At 42.5% G+C, this 19750-nt stretch overlaps 2 protein-coding genes across 2 annotated transcripts in view; both read left to right on the forward strand.

The window, feature by feature from the left end:
- The window catches only part of LOC134407464 (cytochrome P450 4B1-like), a 30654-nt gene extending 12877 nt beyond the window's left edge, over positions 1 to 17777 (forward strand). The window contains exons 4-12 of the mRNA XM_063139260.1: positions 554 to 681; positions 9249 to 9379; positions 9887 to 10041; positions 11349 to 11455; positions 12996 to 13186; positions 14249 to 14382; positions 16128 to 16192; positions 16536 to 16618; positions 17557 to 17777. Coding sequence (XP_062995330.1) covers positions 554 to 681; positions 9249 to 9379; positions 9887 to 10041; positions 11349 to 11455; positions 12996 to 13186; positions 14249 to 14382; positions 16128 to 16192; positions 16536 to 16618; positions 17557 to 17725 — 1163 coding nt within the window. The 3' untranslated portion in view covers positions 17726 to 17777. The remainder of the gene's footprint in view (positions 1 to 553; positions 682 to 9248; positions 9380 to 9886; positions 10042 to 11348; positions 11456 to 12995; positions 13187 to 14248; positions 14383 to 16127; positions 16193 to 16535; positions 16619 to 17556) is intronic.
- The window catches only part of PDZK1IP1 (PDZK1 interacting protein 1), a 355951-nt gene that overhangs the window by 54749 nt on the left and 281452 nt on the right, over positions 1 to 19750 (forward strand). The window lies entirely within an intron of this gene.

A 19750-nucleotide genomic window follows, 5' to 3' on the forward strand; every position in this document is an offset into this window, starting at 1 on the left:
AACTGTTTTATACTTCTGGCTACTTAGCTGAGAATGCTGAGAATGAGGCAGGGTGACGGCTCGATAAACGCCTCATTTGGAAGAACCCTCAGTAAAGTTTGCCAAGATCGTTCACTTTCTGGATTCAGCCTGCATTGTCCAGCCATTTCTGTTAATAGAATCCTAGTGTATGCATGAATGTACAGATATTAAGGAATGGACAATACCATAATTTAGCCCCCTGAGTAATACAGGAACTGGAGTTTCACAGGGCTTAACTGTGGAAGGGTCAACATGACTTACCACTTTGTTCTAGGATCGTATAAGCAAAAGTTGGCTTGTTGGCTCTGGTGGGTGGAATTCATCGTTCTATATAGAGTTCAAGTAATCTATCAATTCTAAGACAACATACCATGGCATGTGCAGCCCTTGAATAACCACTCTGTGGATGCAGAAATGCAATCATAAAACCTGCAAGCCTGAATCTTTAGTGCAAACAAGCTCTAACATTAAAAATAATAATTTACTATGACCCAGTACAGTCCAACCTGTCTTTTGTTATTTGACAACCTAGGGAAAGGCCTGCTTATCTTAAGTGGACCTAAGTGGCAGCAACACAGGCGATTGTTAACACCAGCTTTCCACTATGACATCTTGAAACCCTACGTGACCCTAATTGGAGAGTCCACCAAAGTGATGCTGGTAAGCAACCAATTCTCAGGTTATGAAACCAGCTGAAAAAATATCAGGTGATGCAGGGCCAGTCAAGGATGCACAGAGGTTCTTCAATCTGTTCTGTCTGTGTTTTGCAAATTGTTGGGCATCTTCCATTCCGTTGTCAGCTTGACGATGGAATTGGATTTTTTTTAATTGCTGAACAAGAATTTTGTTCTACTTGCACTAATTTGCACTTGTGCTAATGTGCATTAGTGAACATTCTGCCTAAGGGTGGGGCTGGCCCTGAGTCTTCCCAATCCAGTTTCAATGTGCTGTTTGATTGAGCTACATAGTTGTCTCAGAAGATTCAATTTGCTTTATCAATGAAATCCTGGGGACAATGTTGTATGCTTCATGAGCTTTACATCCAGTTGCCTTGAAACCATGTGATATGTCCACATTCCTCCACATAGCTACCCAGAGAGCAGTCTGCCTCTGCTTTGAATTTCCAAAGATTCATCAGTATTACCTGCATGGGTTGTATCCAGTGTTAAGCTCGCAGAAAAAGTATAAGAAATGGCATTGTTCCACTAGCAGTTGTGCAAGTGCTAGCGAAACAAGTGCATCTAACCTAATGAAAGCATAGTGAGTTGTACCTTAGTTAATGCAATGAGTTGCACAAGTCAAAGTATTAAATCTGACACTTCCAGAAGGATGAAAATGTGGTTTCCACAAGTGGTAGAAGCTTTACTCTAGTGCAGGTGGGAGCAATCTCGTTTGGTCCAGGGGGCCAGTTGATGTCAAGGAGGTGGGGATCCACCCCTAAGCCCTACCTCCTCCAGGGACATCATCACCCACTTTTCTGTGCTGAGGGAGGTACAGAGTGACAGCCATGTTGAGCACCTCCTTCCTGCTCTATTCGTGTAGATAGGGTGCAAGCAGGGAGGAAATAGACTCCTTGTTATTTCTGAACAGAGATGGGGGATAAGAGAATTCTTCTTCCCAGGTTAGGAGGAAGGGTTGAGAGAGGGGCCAGAGCTGGTGTCCAAACTTTTGCATGCTGAGCTGGGCAACCTCCTGGGCTAGATTAGGTATGCAGGCTGGAGGTTGCCCTCTCCTCCTGCATTTAACAAAAAAATAGGATTCGCATTACATAAGATGACCGTAGCGCTTCTACTATGATGCATATTATCATAGAAATCACACTGCAAGTAATTGTACTCATCTCTATGCAGATCTGGTGGTGTGGGTGTAAGCAGTGCAACACTGTCTGTTACATATTGCAGAAGGCTGCTTCACATTGCTACACACCCAGAGGAAAGCTGAAAAAGGGATTTGGGGCTCTATAGACAAAGTCTATGTATCTTTGTAGGATACCCTGATACCATGATTAAAAAACCCAACATTTGTCTTTTCATCATCCTACTTTTTAGGAAGAAGTTCTCTGCTTTCAGGCCACCTAAGCAACTTAGGCATTAGATAGATGAGGGGTTATCCCAGGCTGATGCCCGGGATCACCCATGTGCATCCAGATGACGCACAGGGGATCCTAGGCTCAGGCAGGGATCAACCCTCCCTTGCCCCTGAATAATGGGCACCACTTTGGGCCCGGTTTTCCCTGCGGACTCGAGCTGAGCCCGAGACTGAGCATGTGGCCCATTGAAGCAGCTTCTCCCTGGCTTCGTGTGATTACTCACGCATAGCCGGGAGCTGCGCACAAGGCACAACGCTCCCCAGGAGTGCTGCACCTATCCGGGCTAGGGTGGGGGGAGTGGGGAAATAATAATAATAAAAAACCCAGCTACCTGCTGTCGCTGGAGTGCTCCTGCGCTGCCGGCCCTTTAAAACTTAAAAACAAAATGGTGGGCATGACGGCTCTCCTCCAGAGCTTGTTGCGCCTTGCGTGTGAATGAGGGCGAGATCCTGTGATAGTTGCATCATGGGATCTTCCCTCCTCTAGCTAAGGCCTCAATCTTTCCTATCTCTATTCTCTCTCTTTTTTTTTTTAATAATTTTTATTCATTTTCAACGCTATATAAACATAGATAAACATTACCAAAATATAACTGAACAAAACACAAGCAGAAGCAGGGAAGAGCAGCTGGCCCAGCTCAAGGAGGAGCTAGAAAAGTAAGCCAGATTCCCAGGGAGCGAGCGAACAGGGAGCAAGCGAACAGGAAGAGCAAACAGGAGTTTGGCAGGGGGAGTGTAGGGGAAGAGGAGACCAAGGAAAGGGGAACAAGAGAAGCCTCAAGGAAACCCAGGAGGCTGCCAATTCAAAGAGGCCGTGTGCTTGCCATGTGCTCCTGAGTGCTGAGTGAGAGGTTGGTGTTTATAATTGCTGCAGGAGCTGAAGGGGGAGTGGCCTGATTGTCAGTTGGTCTCAGCAATCAGTGCCTAATTGCTGTTGATTGTTGTTGGCCTTTCAGTGACCTCATTCTGGTTGCTGACTTGGAGCTAAGCAGAAGCAGGGAAGAGCAGCTGGCCCAGCTCAAGGAGGAGCTAGAAAAGTAAGCCAGATTCCCAGGGAGCGAGCGAACAGGAGTTTGGCAGGGGGAGTTCGGCAGGGGAGGCCTCTAAAAAATAATAATAATAATAATAAAAATAAATAAATAAAATAAAAATAAAAAAGAGGTGGGGGAAAAAAGAAAAGCATAAAGAGAAAAAAAAAACCCACAAAACCACCACCAAACAAAAGCAAAACCCCCCCCAAAAGATTACTTTCCCTTAAGACATCCTCATATAGTTGTGTACCTTCAGAGAGGACACAACAAAGCAAAGGCAATTCTACTATAATCAAAAAGGGGAAAAACAAAAGCAGAAATCGACATTATGGATGGAAAGGAGTCCCTAGAGGTAGTGACCTGCAAAGGGTGTGCAATGTTCGTGTTTCTGCCTGAGCTCAACATGGCGTATACCTGCAACAAGTGCAAGCTGGTGGCACTTTTGGAAGAAAAAGTGAGGGGACTTGAGCAGCGAGTGTCCACCCTCCAAGGAATAAGAGAAGTCGAGGAGTTCTTAGACCGAACGGTGGAACTGCAACAGCAACAAGAAGCACATGAGATTGAAGAACAACAGCCAGCTGAAGCAGAAGTGGAGTATGCTGAGGGGAGGAAAGCCAATGAAGAGGAAACTCCCTGGAAAAGAGTGACAGTTAGAAGAGGAATTAGAGGGCGTTCTGCACCGGTGGAGCCATTGCAGTTAAGCAACCGCTTTCAGCTTCTGGAGAATGAGACTGAAGGACAGTTTGCAGAGGAAGAAGTACAGGAGGCACCATGCAACAGTGACCAAGAGACAGAAGGTAGGTCAACCAAGAAGAAGCGAAGAGTAGTCATTGTAGGAGACTCCCTGCTGCGTGGGATTGAAACCCAAGTATGTCGTGAAGACCCATGGACTCGCCAGGTGTGCTGTCTCCCTGGAGCACAGATTAGAGATGTGACTGAAGGGTTACCGAAGCTCATAAAGCCCACAGACACATACCCCTTTCTTCTCATCCATGTGGGAACAAATGATGTCGCCAAGCAGAGCTACAAAGAAATCATTTCAGACTTTGAAGTTCTGGGAAGGAAACTGAAGAACTTTGGGGCCCAGGTAGTTTTCTCATCCATCCTCCCGGTTCTTGGAAGAGGATTAGAAAGGGAAAGAAAAATACTCCGGATGAACGACTGGCTTCGAAAGTGGTGCCGTCGTGAGAGTTTTGGATTCTGGGACCACGGGCTACGCTACTTGGAACATGGACTGCTGGCAAGGGATGGGTTGCACCTCACAAGGGCTGGAAAGAATGAGTTTGGCCACAGCATGAAGAACTTCATCAGGAGGGCTTTAAACTGAATCTTGTGGGGGTGGGAGACGTAAATTTTGAGGCAACAATGGATGAAGGCCAATGCACCACAGTACAGAGAACAGCTCCAACAGAGTCCCAAAATAGTGTCTGCAACAAGGTAGGAACAAAGCCAGACTATAAAACACATGGTCTTCGATGTCTATATACTAATGCCCAGAGCATGGGAAACAAACAGAATGAACTTGAACTCTTATTACATGAAGGCAAATACGACTTGATAGGTATAACTGAAACTTGGTGGGATGACTCCCATGACTGGAATATAGCAATTGAAGGATATAACTTGTTCAAAAAGAACAGAAGAAATAGAAAGGGAGGTGGAGTTGCACTATATGTTAAAAATACCTATCCCTGCACAGAAATACAGGCGGATGAGATTGGGAGCCCCGTCGAGAGCGTCTGGATTAAAATAAATGGGGCTAGGAATAAAAAGAATATGATAATCGGAGTCTACTACCGACCACCCAATCAAGGAGAAGACGAGGACGAAACTTTTGAGAAACAAATTGCCAGTGTTTCAAGGAAGTGTGATGTAGTAGTGATGGGGGACTTCAATTACCCTGATATCTGTTGGGAGACCATTACTGCCAAAAGCGGCCCTTCCAAGAAATTCCTGACATGTATGGGTGATAACTTTCTCCTACAGAAAGTGGTGGAAGGAACTAGAGGGTCAGCAATCCTTGACTTGTTATTGACCAATAGGGATGACTTAGTGGATAAAGTGGCAGTTACGGGAACTCTGGGGGAAAGTGACCACGTCATACTTGAATTCTTGATTATGAAGGAGACAAAAGTCGAGCGTAGCCATACACGTACTCTGGATTTTAGGAAAGCTGATTTTAATAAACTCAGAACTATAATAAGTAAGGTCCCGTGGCAAGGGAGCCTAAAAAGAAAAGGAGTGCAGGATGGGTGGGAGTATCTAAAAAATGAAATTTTAAAGGCACAGTTACAAACAATTCCAACAAGGAGAAAAGATAGAAGACAACAGAGGAAACCAATGTGGCTCCACAAAAAGCTTATTGATGAACTGAAAACAAAAAGGGATACATATAGGAAGTGGAAGGAAGGCCAGGCTACAAAAGAAGAGTACAGACAAGTGGCGCAGAAGTGCCGAAATGGCGTCAGGAAGGCTAAAGCTGTGAATGAGCTGAGATTAGCGAGGGATGCTAAAAGCAATAAAAAGGCTTTCTTCAGATACGTGAGTAGTAAAAGACAGAGGAAAGAAATGGTGGTTCAACTGCTTAATGAGGATGGCAAATTGATAACAGACGACAAACAAAAGGCTGAAGTGCTCAATTCCTACTTTGCCTCGGTCTTCTCCCAAAAGCGGATCTATGACCCCCCTGGAAAAAGTGAAGCAGAAGTTGAGGGGGCAGGATTGCAGTTTGAGATTGATAAACAAATGGTCAAAGAACACCTAATTTCCTTGAATGAGTTCAAATCCCCAGGGCCCGATGAACTGCATCCAAGAGTAATGAAGGAGCTAGCGGAAGAACTCTCAGAACCTTTGTCTATTATCTTTGCAAAATCATGGAAGACGGGTGAGGTGCCGGACGACTGGAGGAGGGCTAACGTTGTCCCTATCTTCAAAAAGGGCAAAAAGGAGGAACCTGGGAACTACAGACCAGTCAGCCTGACATCCATCCCTGGGAAAATTCTGGAGCAGATTATAAAGAAGTCAATCTGTAAACACCTTGAAATCAATGCAGTGATTACTAGAAGCCAACATGGATTTGTCAGGAACAAATCCTGTCAGACTAATTTGATCTCATTTTTTGATAGGATAACCTCCCTTGTGGACTGTGGGAATGCTGTGGATGTCATATATCTTGACTTCAGCAAAGCTTTTGACAAAGTACCACATGACATTCTGATTAACAAACTAGCTAAAAGTGGGCTAGATGGAACAACTATTAGGTGGATCCACAGTTGGCTACAGAATCGGACTCAAAGAGTACTTATCAATGGAACCTTCTCAAACTGGGGAGAGGCAACGAGTGGGGTGCCGCAGGGCTCAGTCCTGGGCCCAGTGCTCTTCAACATTTTTATTAATGATTTGGACGAGGAGGTGCAGGGAACGCTGATCAAATTTGCAGATGACACCAAATTGGGTGGGATAGCTAATACCCTGGAAGACAGCAACAAACTTCAAAGTGATCTTGATAGGCTGGAGTGCTGGGCTGAAAACAACAGAATGAAATTTAATAGGGATAAATGCCAAGTTCTACATTTAGGGAATAGAAACCAAATGCACAGTTACAAGATGGGGGACACTTGGCTCAGCAATACTACAAATGAGAAAGATCTTGGAATTGTTGTAGATCACAAGCTGAATATGAGCCAACAGTGCGATATGGCTGCAAGAAAGGCAAATGCTATTTTGGGCTGCATTAATAGAAGTATAGCTTCCAAATCACGTGAGGTACTGGTTCCTCTCTATTCGGCCCTGGTTAGGCCTCATCTAGAGTATTGCGTCCAGTTCTGGGCTCCACAATTCAAGAAGGACGCAGACAAGCTGGAGCGTGTTCAGAAGAGGGCAACGAGGATGATCAGAGGTCTAGAAACAAAGCCCTATGAAGAGAGACTGAAAGAACTGGGCATGTTTAGCCTGGAGAAGAGAAGATTGAGGGGAGACATGATAGCACTCTTCAAATACTTAAAAGGTTGTCACACAGAGGAGGGCCAGGATCTCTTCTCGATTCTCCCAGAGTGCAGGACACGGAATAACGGGCTCAAGTTAAAGGAAGCCAGATTCCGGCTGGACATCAGGAAAAACTTCCTGACTGTTAGAGCAGTGCGACAGTGGAATCAGCTACCTAGGGAGGTTGTGGGCTCTCCCACACTAGAGGCATTCAAGAGGCAGCTGGACAACCATCTGTCAGGGATGCTTTAGGGTGGATTCCTGCATTGAGCAGGGGGTTGGACTCGATGGCCTTGTAGGCCCCTTCCAACTCTGCTATTCTATGATTCTATGATTCTATGAAAAAAACATCAAATATCTGCTGCATACATATTGAATAATTGTTGAGTACAAATATCAAAAACTATTACATATACCTTATCATACTACAACATCTTCGTTCTTAACATAAAAGTGCAACCCCCACCTCGGGATCATTCTTGAGTCCAAAATCTAATCGTTTCTTCTGCTGGTGGTTTCCCACTTCCCTTAGTAAACACAAACACTAGGAACTGTTTCCAAATTCCTTCGAACTCATTTATTTTAGTTACGCCTTTTCTCCACTTAATATTACATGTCAGTTTATCATTAATGGCTATGTCCCATACTTCTTTATACCATTCCTCAATAGAATATTCCCCTTGGATCTTCCAGTTCCTAGCTACCATCAGTCGTGCTGCAACCAACAAACTCGATATCAGCTCTATAGTTCCTTTTCCACACTTTATATCTTCAAATAGTGACAGCAATGCTATTTTTGGTGTTTGTTCTATTTTCATTCCCACTATTTCTTCAATTTCTGAGAACACCATCTTCCATAATCTTTGTACATATTTGCATTGCCACCACATATGTAAATACGTTCCTTTTTCCCCACAACCTCTCCAACAATTTGCTGAATGTTGATCACTTATCTTATTCAATCTAACCGGGGTTAGGTACCACCTCCATAAAATTTTAAAATAATTTTCCTTTATTCTTACTGATAAACTTCTCAACACTCTTTGTTTCCATAGTCCCTCCCAGCTCTGTCGCCCTATTTGTATCTTCAAATCTGATTCCCAAACCATTTTCTCTGTATTCTCTCTAAACTCCTTCTCTAACAATATTTTGTATATTTCACTCATTAATCCTTTTGAAACTATACTACCTCCTTTTCCTTTCTCCTTACTTACTACTAATTCTTCAAACCTCGTCATCTTTCTGCACATTCTATTATCTTTAATCCACTTTTTATTCCATTGTTCTAATTGACCATATTCTAGCCAAGATAACTTCTTCTCCTTTAACAAATTTTCCATATCCTCTCTTGTTTTAATATCTCTTACCCAATCCTTTAATTTTATTTTATTTTTCTCTTTTAATATTTTACATAATCTACCCTTTAGATCCTCTGGGAAATTCTTTAACATTATTATCAGTGCTAAGGGAGAGTTGCTCGGAAGCAGCTTCCCTTTAAATTTACTCCAAATTTCCCATTGAGTCCTCAGGAGTGGATTATCTATACTTCCAACCCACTTTCTTCCTCCGTCTTTAAAAAAAAACATTCTCCAAATTCATCTCTACCTTACTTATAGTTTTTTCTTCCATCCAATATAAATCTCCTACTTCCATAATTTCATCTACAACATGTCTTAATCTATTTGCTACGTAGTATAATTTTATGTTTGGGAGACCCATTCCCCCCTTTTTTTGGCTTAGGTACCAATTATTTTTATTCACTCTTGCTCTCTTTTCTCCATTACAATATTTATTAATAATATTTTGCCAACTTTTTATCTCGGTTTCTGATATTTTTATAGGTAACATCCTAAATACAAAATTAATTTTAGCTAATATCTTCATTTTTATCAAAGCTATTCTCCCAAACCAAGATAAATTTAATCTTTTATATTTCTCCAATTTCTCTAGTACCTCCTTCTTTAACCTCGTTAAATTTTCCCTTTCTAAATTCTCTAAATTTTTTGTAATTTTGATTCCCAAATATTTAATCTCGTTCTTAACTTTCAATTCCATTCCCTTAAATTCCCAATCCTTTTCTTCCTTCTTGGTATAGTTAAACAACATCTCTATTCTCCACATTAGGATAAATGGGAGAAGTTAATTGCAAAGGATCCCACCAAGTCTTTGGAGATGTTTGATCAAATCAGCTTAATGACTCTTGACAGCATTATGAAGTGTTTATTCAGTTATCAGAGCAACTGCCAGACTGAGAGGTCAGTACCATCAAATTTATTTTATTTTATTATTTATTTATTTATTTATTACATTTTTATACCGCCCAATAGCCGAAGCTCTCTGGGCGGTTCACAAAAATTAAAACCATCATAAAACAACCAACTTCTAAAAAAAGTTGTTCTTGGGTGGCCGATATTTATATCAGGGATATAGAGATTTTACTAAATCCATTCTTTCTGTGCTTCATGCATTGGTCGTTGCCTTTGATTCCATTGTGGGCTCATTGATGGAATAGGATTGTTTTAATCAGAATTTTGTTCTACTTGCGCTAATGCACACTTGCGAATGCAAATGTGCTAATTTGTATTAGCATATTTGTGCATTAACTAATGTGCATTAATGTAAGTGCAAATTAGCGCAAACCCCTCCCAAGTGAAAAAGCAGTTCGGAAGTCCATGGAATCCATTTGAATCCATTGTGGATTTCTCCAAAATCCCTAATTTGCATACCTGAAAATATTTCTGTTGTTGGGTTTTTTCCTACAGAGAACTGGATTATTATGTCAATGCTGTGTCTGACCTGACTCTTCTATTATTTCTGAGAATCACCACTGCATTGCTTCAGAATGATCTTATCTATTCATGCACCAAATCAGGACGGCGCTTTAAAGAGGCCTGTAGGTTGGCGCATCATCATACAGGTACCTCTAAAACAATGGCATATACTTTTCATGAGAACAAACAATGCCAAAAAGCATACAACTCCATACAAAGTAAATTGTTTTTATACAACACAAATAAAAGTTCTTTATAAGACAAATAAGTCAACTAACTGGTTATATCACAAGTCTGAATTTTTACACAAATTTAGTAGGTGGATTCTTTATGAAACAGATAAATAACCGAGTTGTTTTTCATAAGTCTAACAGGCATCCAGTGTTGATCCTGTTTCTTTATACTAGACTTCATCAGAAAAACAGTTTCATTTTCTGTAAAACCAATAAACAAGACTTAAATTGAATAACATACAGGGTTATCTGTTCACACAGTGGCCAACCAGCAAGCAGGACCCACCTGCCTATGTTTTCCCAGCAAATGGTGTACATAGGCATTCTGCCTTTGTAATGTTGAGAAAGAAATTTGCCTGGAACTGACTGAGCTGGAACCTTTTCTCATGATCTTGTTGTGTGCTGAGTATAAGCAACTCTGCTGATGCTCAAAAGCTCTGTTGCTGATTAAGCCCACACCCAAAATTCTGCAGAAAGGTAACACACACTTTGCACAAAAGCTGAATTCTACGACCTAAGGACATATTTTACTACTTTTGATTTTTTTTCAGTGCAACGTATGCATGTTTAATTGGAAGTAAGCTCCATTGAGATCAATTAGACTTACTTCCAGGTACATGTCTATAAGATTACAGCCTTATTCTACTTCTGCTAGTCATGAGAATAAACCTTGTTAGGCTTTGATAGATGTTAATAACATCACTGGCATGTCAGCATCTAGTATATCCTAGCAAGTTTTTTGCTATGTTAGGACATCTTCTAGAATCACATAGAGCTTGTTGAATTTTTTTGGGGGGGACCTAATAGGGAAAATTTCAGCTGGATATTGACTGTATTCTTTTGTTTGCTTAACTTTATGTATTTTACAATGTATTTATATATACATACCACTTTTCTGGTGGTTATGCACCATTCATGGTAGCTATTAGTAATGAAAAACAATCATACCATTCCAACCAACAATAACAAATGCAATACTATAAAAGCCAGACAGGTGCATCAGATATCAGAGAGACATCAGATAAAAACTTCTCTATCTGATAAACAGCTGCTGGAAGAACAGGGGGATCAAATAAGCCTCCCAGGGCAAAAAGCTCCACAATTTTAGTGTGACCACAGAAAAGGCCAGTTCTCATTTTACTAACTGCCCTTAACTCAAAGGATATGATGGGATTGAATTAAATAAATCTATGTGTTATGTCCTTGTAACCAATACATAGAAAAGGTAATTGAAGAGAGGAAGAAGTCCCTCCAGAATGAAACAGAACTTGAAAAGATCCAGAAGAAGCGACACCTGGATTTTCTGGACATTCTTCTCTGTGCTAAAGTAAGAAATCACGTGAAGCCATTTAACGCACACTGCAGTTACGGTTACACCAGTAAACAGTTTCATTGTTTGATGCTTGGTTTCTTCTGGTGAGGCGATGAAACATAATATGCACAAAACAGCCGCACTGAATAGAAGGCTGAACTGGCTGACCTCTAATGTCCCTTCCAACTTCATAATTTTATAACTGCAACAAATATATTTCATGATATATTTCATAAAAAGCAAGTATTTTAAATCATCAGCATCACAATGAGGCTATGTACTAAAACTGGATGTTTTAGGTGAGTTTAAGGTGAGTTAAGGTCCAAACAATGCATTCTTGCCTGCCACAACATTATTATAATATATATCTATATATCTATATATAGATATATATATCTAGGATAATGCAGTAGCAGCATATAACGGTGGTCAGGATACCTCTGCTTGCTTCTGCTCTTGTTAGACTTATCCTTATTTGCTAGAGAAACCTGAAACTGAGATAGATTACGATTGTCTTCTAAAATACATTTGCATTTAGGCCCTGCTGTCATCTCTGATGGGATTCAGGCAGGATCCAGGGGGAGCAGGGAGTGATTTCCTTTGCTGAATTCCAGTCTTTTCTCTCAATATAACTGTGGAAGACTTTGCCACCTAGTGGAGCAACTGTAGGCTACACAACAGACAAACATTGCCTGGCAGAAGAGTTGATGAGGGCTGGGCCAATGTTTTCAACCCAGCTCTTTCCTCCATTCGTGGGGGTGGGAGAGATCCACCCCCCAGTTAGGAAAGCCAGGAGAAATGTTCAAGACACCCGCCACAGGAATGAGGCCCCAGAGCTTGCCCAGGGAGGAATGCAGTCCTTGGGCTCAAAAAGAATACTGTTCCTGTTTCAATTTGCAGTCTTTCTGGCTAGTATCCTCTTCCCTGCCTTAGTAGAAGGCTAGGAAATGGATCAGCGTTTGGCAAGCAGAAGCACCAACTATATCCATATTGTGTCAAATGCCAGTGAAGTTGAATTTTATAAAAGTTTTCTTTCATGTTGACATGTACAAAAGACGTTAAGCAATTAATCAAACTGACACCGTTTCCCACAGTTTTAGTTTCAGCCCATAGCAAGCAACGAGAAATTAAACCTATAGTTGGATCCCCTTGTATTTAATTTCGATAGGATTTCCCCAATGGTTCTCTCACTTTAGCCAAAGTTGCTAGGGATTCAAAATTAGCTTTTTTTAATGAATAAAAGTAAAACTATTGTGTAGTGAAGAACAGAGAATATCTCTTTGCTAACGTGTATAAATTATGTTAGTATGAAATGGACATTCTGCCTCTCTCCCACAAATGCAGAGAAGGTGACTCTTTCTTTTGGGTGGTGTGGTACTGGAGAAGTTAAGAGCATCCACAGCAAAAAAACACTTAATACCAATACAAATTTATGTACTCATTCGTTAAAATAATTCTAAACTGGCCCTTCATCCTTATGGCTACCAGGGCAGTGTTTTTCTTTATGAAATCCTTGCTGACTTGGTTGCTGATTCCTACTCTGCTTCGTTGATAGTATGAAAATGGAGCTGGACTGTCTGATGAAGAGCTCCGTGCTGAAGTGGACACGTTCATGTTTGCGGGCCACGACACGACGGCCAGTGGGATCTCCTGGCTCTTACATGCCATGGCCCAGCATCCCGAGCACCAGGAGAGATGCAGAGAAGAAATCAAGGAACTTCTGGGGGATCGTGAAGACATTCAGTGGTGAGCTTAGTGTTGTTTGGCTAAGATTCCTTTCCTTGGTGGGCCAAACTGCACACTATCCAGGAGATCTATGAAAAGTCTCCCTATTTAATGAAGGAAAGGCTGGTGGTGGAAAGTGCTGTTTAACCCTTTCTCCTCCCACTATAAGTTAATGCAACAACATCCACTCCAATCTGCTTTCCCCCTCTTCGATATATTTTCTCTTTAACCTCTTTAATCCTTTGTCTGATTAAAGCAGCTTGTGGGGGAGGATTTTGAGTGAAAAAAGAGCAGGAGGTGGAAGGGTTAAGCAGATCCCCTCCCAGTCAAATCTTCAAATGCTGCTTTTCAGTAATAAAATAAATTAAAATTGGGTGACTATTCATATGATTCCAGCATAGGTTCTTAGAAGGAATAAGAAGCCTTTCTCACAGTTTTCTGCTTTAAAAGATCAAATTAGATCTTTATCCCAAATTGATTTTATGTAGGGAGCCATTTATTTCCAAGTCTGTACACCTATGGAAGAATTGGTAGGCTGCAGATGTCCTCACTGCTTTGACTTCCACAGCCCAGTCCTAGCCATGATGATGCACAAGTTCCACTTCACTTCAGTGGGGCTTACTTCCAGGCCGGAATATTTATCATTGCTGGCTTAGGGCTTAAAGCTGACTTAAGACCCAAACTTTAGGATGTTTACTTCCAAATACCACCTTCAATATTTATTTATTTATTTATTTATTACATTTTTATACCGCCCAATAGCCGAAGCTCTCTGGGCGGTTCACAAAAATTAATACTAAATTCAATACTAAATAGCTATGCCCAATAGCTATTTACTAGCTCAAAATCACCCAAAACCTGACTGTGGTATTATATGAAATTTCTCCAATTTCCACTTGAGCAAGTGTTTTTCATTCCCATTCTGCAAGGTGGCAGAAAGGGAAATGAAAACTGTGTCTGCAGTGTTTGGATCTTTGATAATCCAAAAAAGAAGCTAATAGACTGTTTGATTTACATCTAGATGTTGTATTGCTAATAGAGATTCATGAGCAAAAACTTAATTGCTTTCTCTGCAACTTTCAGGGATGATCTTAGTAAGATGACCTATACCACAATGTGCATAAAGGAAAGTCTCCGTCTATATTCTCCAATTCCAATTGTGTCCAGACAGCTGAGCAAACCCATCACCTTTTTTGATGGACGCACTTTGCCTGAAGGTTTGCATAGTTTCTTTATTAAGAGGAACATTTTACTTTTCACTCATTTCTGTGCAGCTCAGTGTTGGATGATACCTAAGCCCTCTGAGCATAGACAATGCGGCTGAGAACTTTTGTATAATTATAGTAATAATGGTTAACAAAAGAATATAAGAAGACCAAAGGCCTATATAGTTCAACATTCTGGTTCCACAATGGCCAGACAGAGGACTTTGGGATGCCTTTGCGTTAATAATTTGTCATCCCTGAGTTACAGCTGGGATCTAGATAATCTATTGTGGCTAGACTGAATTTGAACTCAATCCCAAAGTTGGAGGCTTATTAAAAGGCAGTTGCATCCTTCTTTTCATGGTGAACAGTGGGGTTTTGTTGAGTCTTCAGAAGACTTACTGAAATTCTAAGTATTCTTTTGCGCTAAGGTTTTGCTAATTTGTTGTATTACATGGGAAATCCATTGTTGTACCTACTTTAAACAGATCCATAACACCAACAAAAACATAAACAAGAATCCAAAGAGCTACTTTAGCCATGCTTATGGATAATTACTTTTATAAACATAAGCACCCAAATTCTGTTGGTATGTGGAACTAGTTGCAAAATTATTTAAATCCCAAGGGGTAACTATTTTCCTCTCTCAAAGCTCTCACCGTCCAGATGTTGTAATTAGGGCTGTGCACCACCTCGGGCCAAATACCCGAAGGTGAGGCAGGCTGATTCAGGCCGCCTTGCCTTGCTTCCGAGTCAGTTCTGGGTCAGCCCAAGGTGCCCCAAAGCCGAAGCAGAAAGGTACCAAAGCTTTGGGGTGCCTTGGACCACTTCGGAGCAGCACTGAGCCCGCCCTCCGCCCGTCCTGAGAAAGCTGGCGCAAGGCCAGCAGTGAGTCCATTGGACTCACCACCGTCTCTCCACTCTCCCCGCTCACCTGCTGTGCATGGCTGCTGATGCATTGTCACCACACTCGCCACGCCGCCACTGCATTGCTGCATCATCTGCCGTGACCAGGAAACGTGGCGCTCCTGAGAACCAGGCCGCAATTTGAAGATATCGCGGGGGCTCTGTTTAGTACCTCTATGGCCACAAACTACGGTGGGGAGATAAAGAATTAGAGACTAGCTCTGGTGCTGTTGAAAATAGTTAAAATCTTTAATAATTCTTGTCTGTATGCAAAATGCACAACTTTTTGGATTAGTTGAAATCCTTCCTCAGGAGCTACAATTAATGAAATGAGTACAGTTTAAAATGTATTTGAAAAAACAAACAGACCTGGAAAACAACACCTTTATCAATCCAAACTTTCAAACAGAGGTTTGTTGCTTATATAATCAAGATTTGATTTTTTTTGGAATTTGCAGCGAATGGTTTTTGTTTAGGTATTAAACTCTATCTGCAGAAATTATCGTACTGAAATTCTCACAAGGTATAAATTATGAAGCCTCCCAGAGGATTATTTTGTTTAAGAATATATACACAGCAATTTCTACAGACTCATGGCTGGCCTTGCTACCAGCTTTCCTGGGTGCTGACTGTGCAGCCGGCATCCAGGGACTCATAAGGCTGAGTCACCTTGGGAGGAGGGGTGTATCTTGCCTCGGCTTCAGCACCGAGGCGAGGCGGGCAACTCCTGAAGCACCCTAAGTCAAATCGGGGCTGCTTTGGTGGCTCCAAAACGGCCTCCGAGGCAAATTGGGGAGACCGTGCACAGCCCTAGTTGTAATCACAATCTTCTCTTGTTCTTTATTTTACAGGCTCTGTAGTTTCAGTTGCCATTCACTGTGTCCATAAAAACTCTAGTGTGTGGCAAGACCCCGAGGTTAGTAATTTCTTTTAAGTAAGAGGGAAGAAACCAACTGTGTAGTTAAATCAAGGATTTTACTATGATCTGAAGTTCCACAAGTTCCAAGATGCAGCTGGGCTTCTGTGTGATGGGGGGAAATTCCAATTTATTTAAACCTAAGGGATATTCTGCCTACATAGTTTTTTTTCCCCAAGTTAGCAATGCAGTTTCTTTTTATTGTTCCTTGGAAGATATTGTGTTTAGCTCTTCTATGATCATACCAGATTTTATTCCCCCTTCTCCTTTCTATGACAAAAGTACTCTTTGATTTAGCTGCAAAGAACCAATAATGATGTGCCCTCAAATGCTCTTCCTTTAGGTGTTTGATCCTGCAAGATTTGCAGCAGAGAACTCGTCCCAGAGACATCCTTATGCATTTATCCCTTTTGCAGCAGGATCAAGGTGAGTATGAAAAGTATTGTTTGCATAGCGTTGACTTAAAAATAAAAATGTGATGCGTCCTAAGGCATTGCCCACCCCTGATCTTAGCAGTGATCTTCCATGGCTCTTTCATTCATGTTTACTTCATCCCAATGAAATCCTACTTGATAAAACACCATCACTTTCCCAAATTACACATTTTATACTAAATAAAGATCTGTGCTGTTGGCACTACATGGGAGGCTATTCCTTTATTATTACAACATGATGGTCAAGCCAATAATATGACAAAGCACATAGCCTCTTCAATTTCAGGTTCACATCGCATGAAGCCCTATCTGTAAAGACCAGTTCTTATTGATGTAATACATTGACCTCATTCCTCAAGGGGCTTTGGCTAGATATCTCTAGCCAACAAAAACAAGGCTGACAACTATTACCCAGAGGACCTTTTCTTCTTCTGCTCCCTGTTTGTGGAATGGCTTGCTGGGAGAGATTCATCTACTTAACAGTCTTCTGGAATTTAAGAAAGCCATAAAGACTGATCTCTTCTGTCAGGCCTACCCAGCTGAATTTTAAGATGCCTTTTTAATAATGTGCTGCTTTTAATAATGTATTAGTTTTAAATGCTTTAATTAGTTATATGTATTTTATGGTGTTTGCATTTGTGTTATACTCCGCCTCGACCCAGAGGGAGAGGCGGGTAACTTATTATTATTATTATTATTATTATTATTATTATTATTATTATTATTATTATTATTGTCTATAAACTGGAGGTTACTTCTGCGCCATGTCCTATGTTATTGTGAATCATACTTGATTTGCAAGAGATCACTGACTGCTAGGTGACTGAATAAGGAAAATACCTTGACCTGATTGAATATAAACAAAGATCTCTTGCAATTAGAAGAACACTGAACACTTTCAAGGCCTTCTTTCTTTTCCTCTCTCATTAGGAATTGCATTGGAAAGCAATTTGCCATGAACGAGATAAAAATAGCTCTTGCTCTAACACTGCTTCGCTTTGAAATCCTGCCGGATCCAGAAAATCTTCCCATTCCTATTCCTCAGATTGTCCTGAGGTCTGCGAATGGGATACACCTTTTCTTGAAGAAACTCAGATGATGCTGGAGAATCATTTCAGAAAATGTTTCTTCCTAAGTTGGCATCAAACAGATGGTTGTTTACTAAGGGTATGCTCCGCTCCGTTAGGGATCCACGGATCCGAAGCAGAGCAGGCCAATCCAGACCTCCTAAGCCAGGTTCCGGAGTGGATTAGGGGAGTTCTGGATCAGCCTGAAGCAGTTTGGACCATTCCGAAGCTTCAGAGCCAGGTAAGTGGGGAGGGGAGCTTACCCGGCTCCACCGTCCACCGCTGCTGTGTGTGGCGGTGGCAGAGCCAGGTAAGTGGGAAAAGGGGAGGGGGCTTACCTGGCTCCTCAGCCACCACAGTCTGTGCAGCAACGGCAGCGCAGCCAGGTAAATGGGGAGGGGGGAGGGAGCTTACCTGGCTCCATTGTCCACCAAGGTCCGTGGGGCGGCTTCAACTACTGCCCAGGCCTAAGGCCAGAAATCCGGCCTTAGGCCTGGGTGGCAGTTGAAGCCGCTGCACAAACCGCTGCGGCAGTGGACGACAGAGCCAGGTAATAGGGAAGGGGGGAGGGGGGCTTACCTGGCTCTGTCATCCGCCAAGGTGTTCAGAGCGCCATCCGGCTCAGTTTTATTGGATGAGTTTCAGTTAGTGAGGCCCGAGGATGTGGACAAGGTGCTTGGCCAAGTCCAGTCGACCACCTGTGTGCTTGACCTTTGCCCCTCGTGGCTCATTACATCAAATAAGGAGGGGATCGCCGGCTGGGTCCAGGAGGTTGTAAATGCCTCCTTGATAGAGGGAGTGGTGCCGGCCTCTTTAAAAGAGGTGGCAATTAGACCACTCCTGAAGAAGCCTAACCTGGACCCGGAGGATGTTAACAACTACAGGCTGGTGGCTAATATCCCCTTCCTGGGCAAGGTGCTTGAGCGGGTGGTTGCAGGACAACTCCAGGCACTCTTGAATGAAACGGATTATCTAGATCCATTTCAATTGGGTTTCAGGCCTGGTTTTGGAATGGAAACTGCCTTGGTCGCCCTGTGGGATGACCTCTGTCGGGAGAGAGACAGGGGCAGTGTGACCCTGTTGGTTCTCCTGGACCTCTCAGCAGCTTTCGATACCATCAACCATAGTATCCTTCTGGATAGGTTGTCTGAGCTGGGAGTTGGAGGTACTGCGTTGCAGTGGTTCCGCTCCTACTTGGATGGCCGATCCAGAAGGTGGTGCTGGGGGATTGTTGCTCTGTGCCGTGGCTCCTAAGCTATGGGGTTCCACAGGGCTCTATTTTATCCCCTATGCTGTTTAACATATACATGAAGCCGCTGGGGGAGGTTATCCGGAGATGTGGACTGAGGTGTCATCAATATGTGGATGATACCCAGCTCTACCTTTCCTTTTCATCAAACCCAAGTGAGGCAGTGGCTGTTCTGAACCAGTGCCTGGGCACGGTAATGGACTGGATGAGAGCTAATAAACTGAAACTCAATCCAGACAAGACGGAGGTACTGTTAGTGGGTGGTTCATCTGTCCGGTGATGTGATGTTTGCCCAGTCCTGGATGGGGTTGCACTCCCCCCTAAAGGATCGGGTCCGTAGTTTGGGGGTGCTCTTGGATCCGGAACTGTCACTTGAGGCACAGCTGAATTCAGTGGCAAAGAGCACCTTTTATCAGCTCAGGCTGATATCCAACTGCGCCCTTATCTGGACAGAGATAGCCTAGCTACAGTTATCCATGCTCTGATAACCTCTCGTTTGGATTACTGCAATGCGTTATACGTGGGGCTGCCTTTGAAAACGGTCTGGAAACTTCAACTGGTACAAAACAGGGCAGCCCATTTACTAACAGGGACTGGCCGACGAGACTACATCACGCCAGTCCTTTTCTTGCTTCATTGGCTGCCAGTCCAGGTCCAGGCCCGATTCAAAGTGCTGGTATTAACATTTAAAGCCCTAAACGGCTTGGGGCCAGGCTATCTGAAGGAACGCCTCCTCCCATATGTACCTGCCTGGACCCTAAGGTCACTCTCAGGGGTCCTTCTCCGTGAGCCCCTGCCAAAGGAAGTG

This window comes from Elgaria multicarinata, chromosome 1 (assembly GCF_023053635.1).
Source record: "Elgaria multicarinata webbii isolate HBS135686 ecotype San Diego chromosome 1, rElgMul1.1.pri, whole genome shotgun sequence".
In the NCBI taxonomy this organism is placed as follows: domain Eukaryota; kingdom Metazoa; phylum Chordata; class Lepidosauria; order Squamata; family Anguidae; genus Elgaria; species Elgaria multicarinata.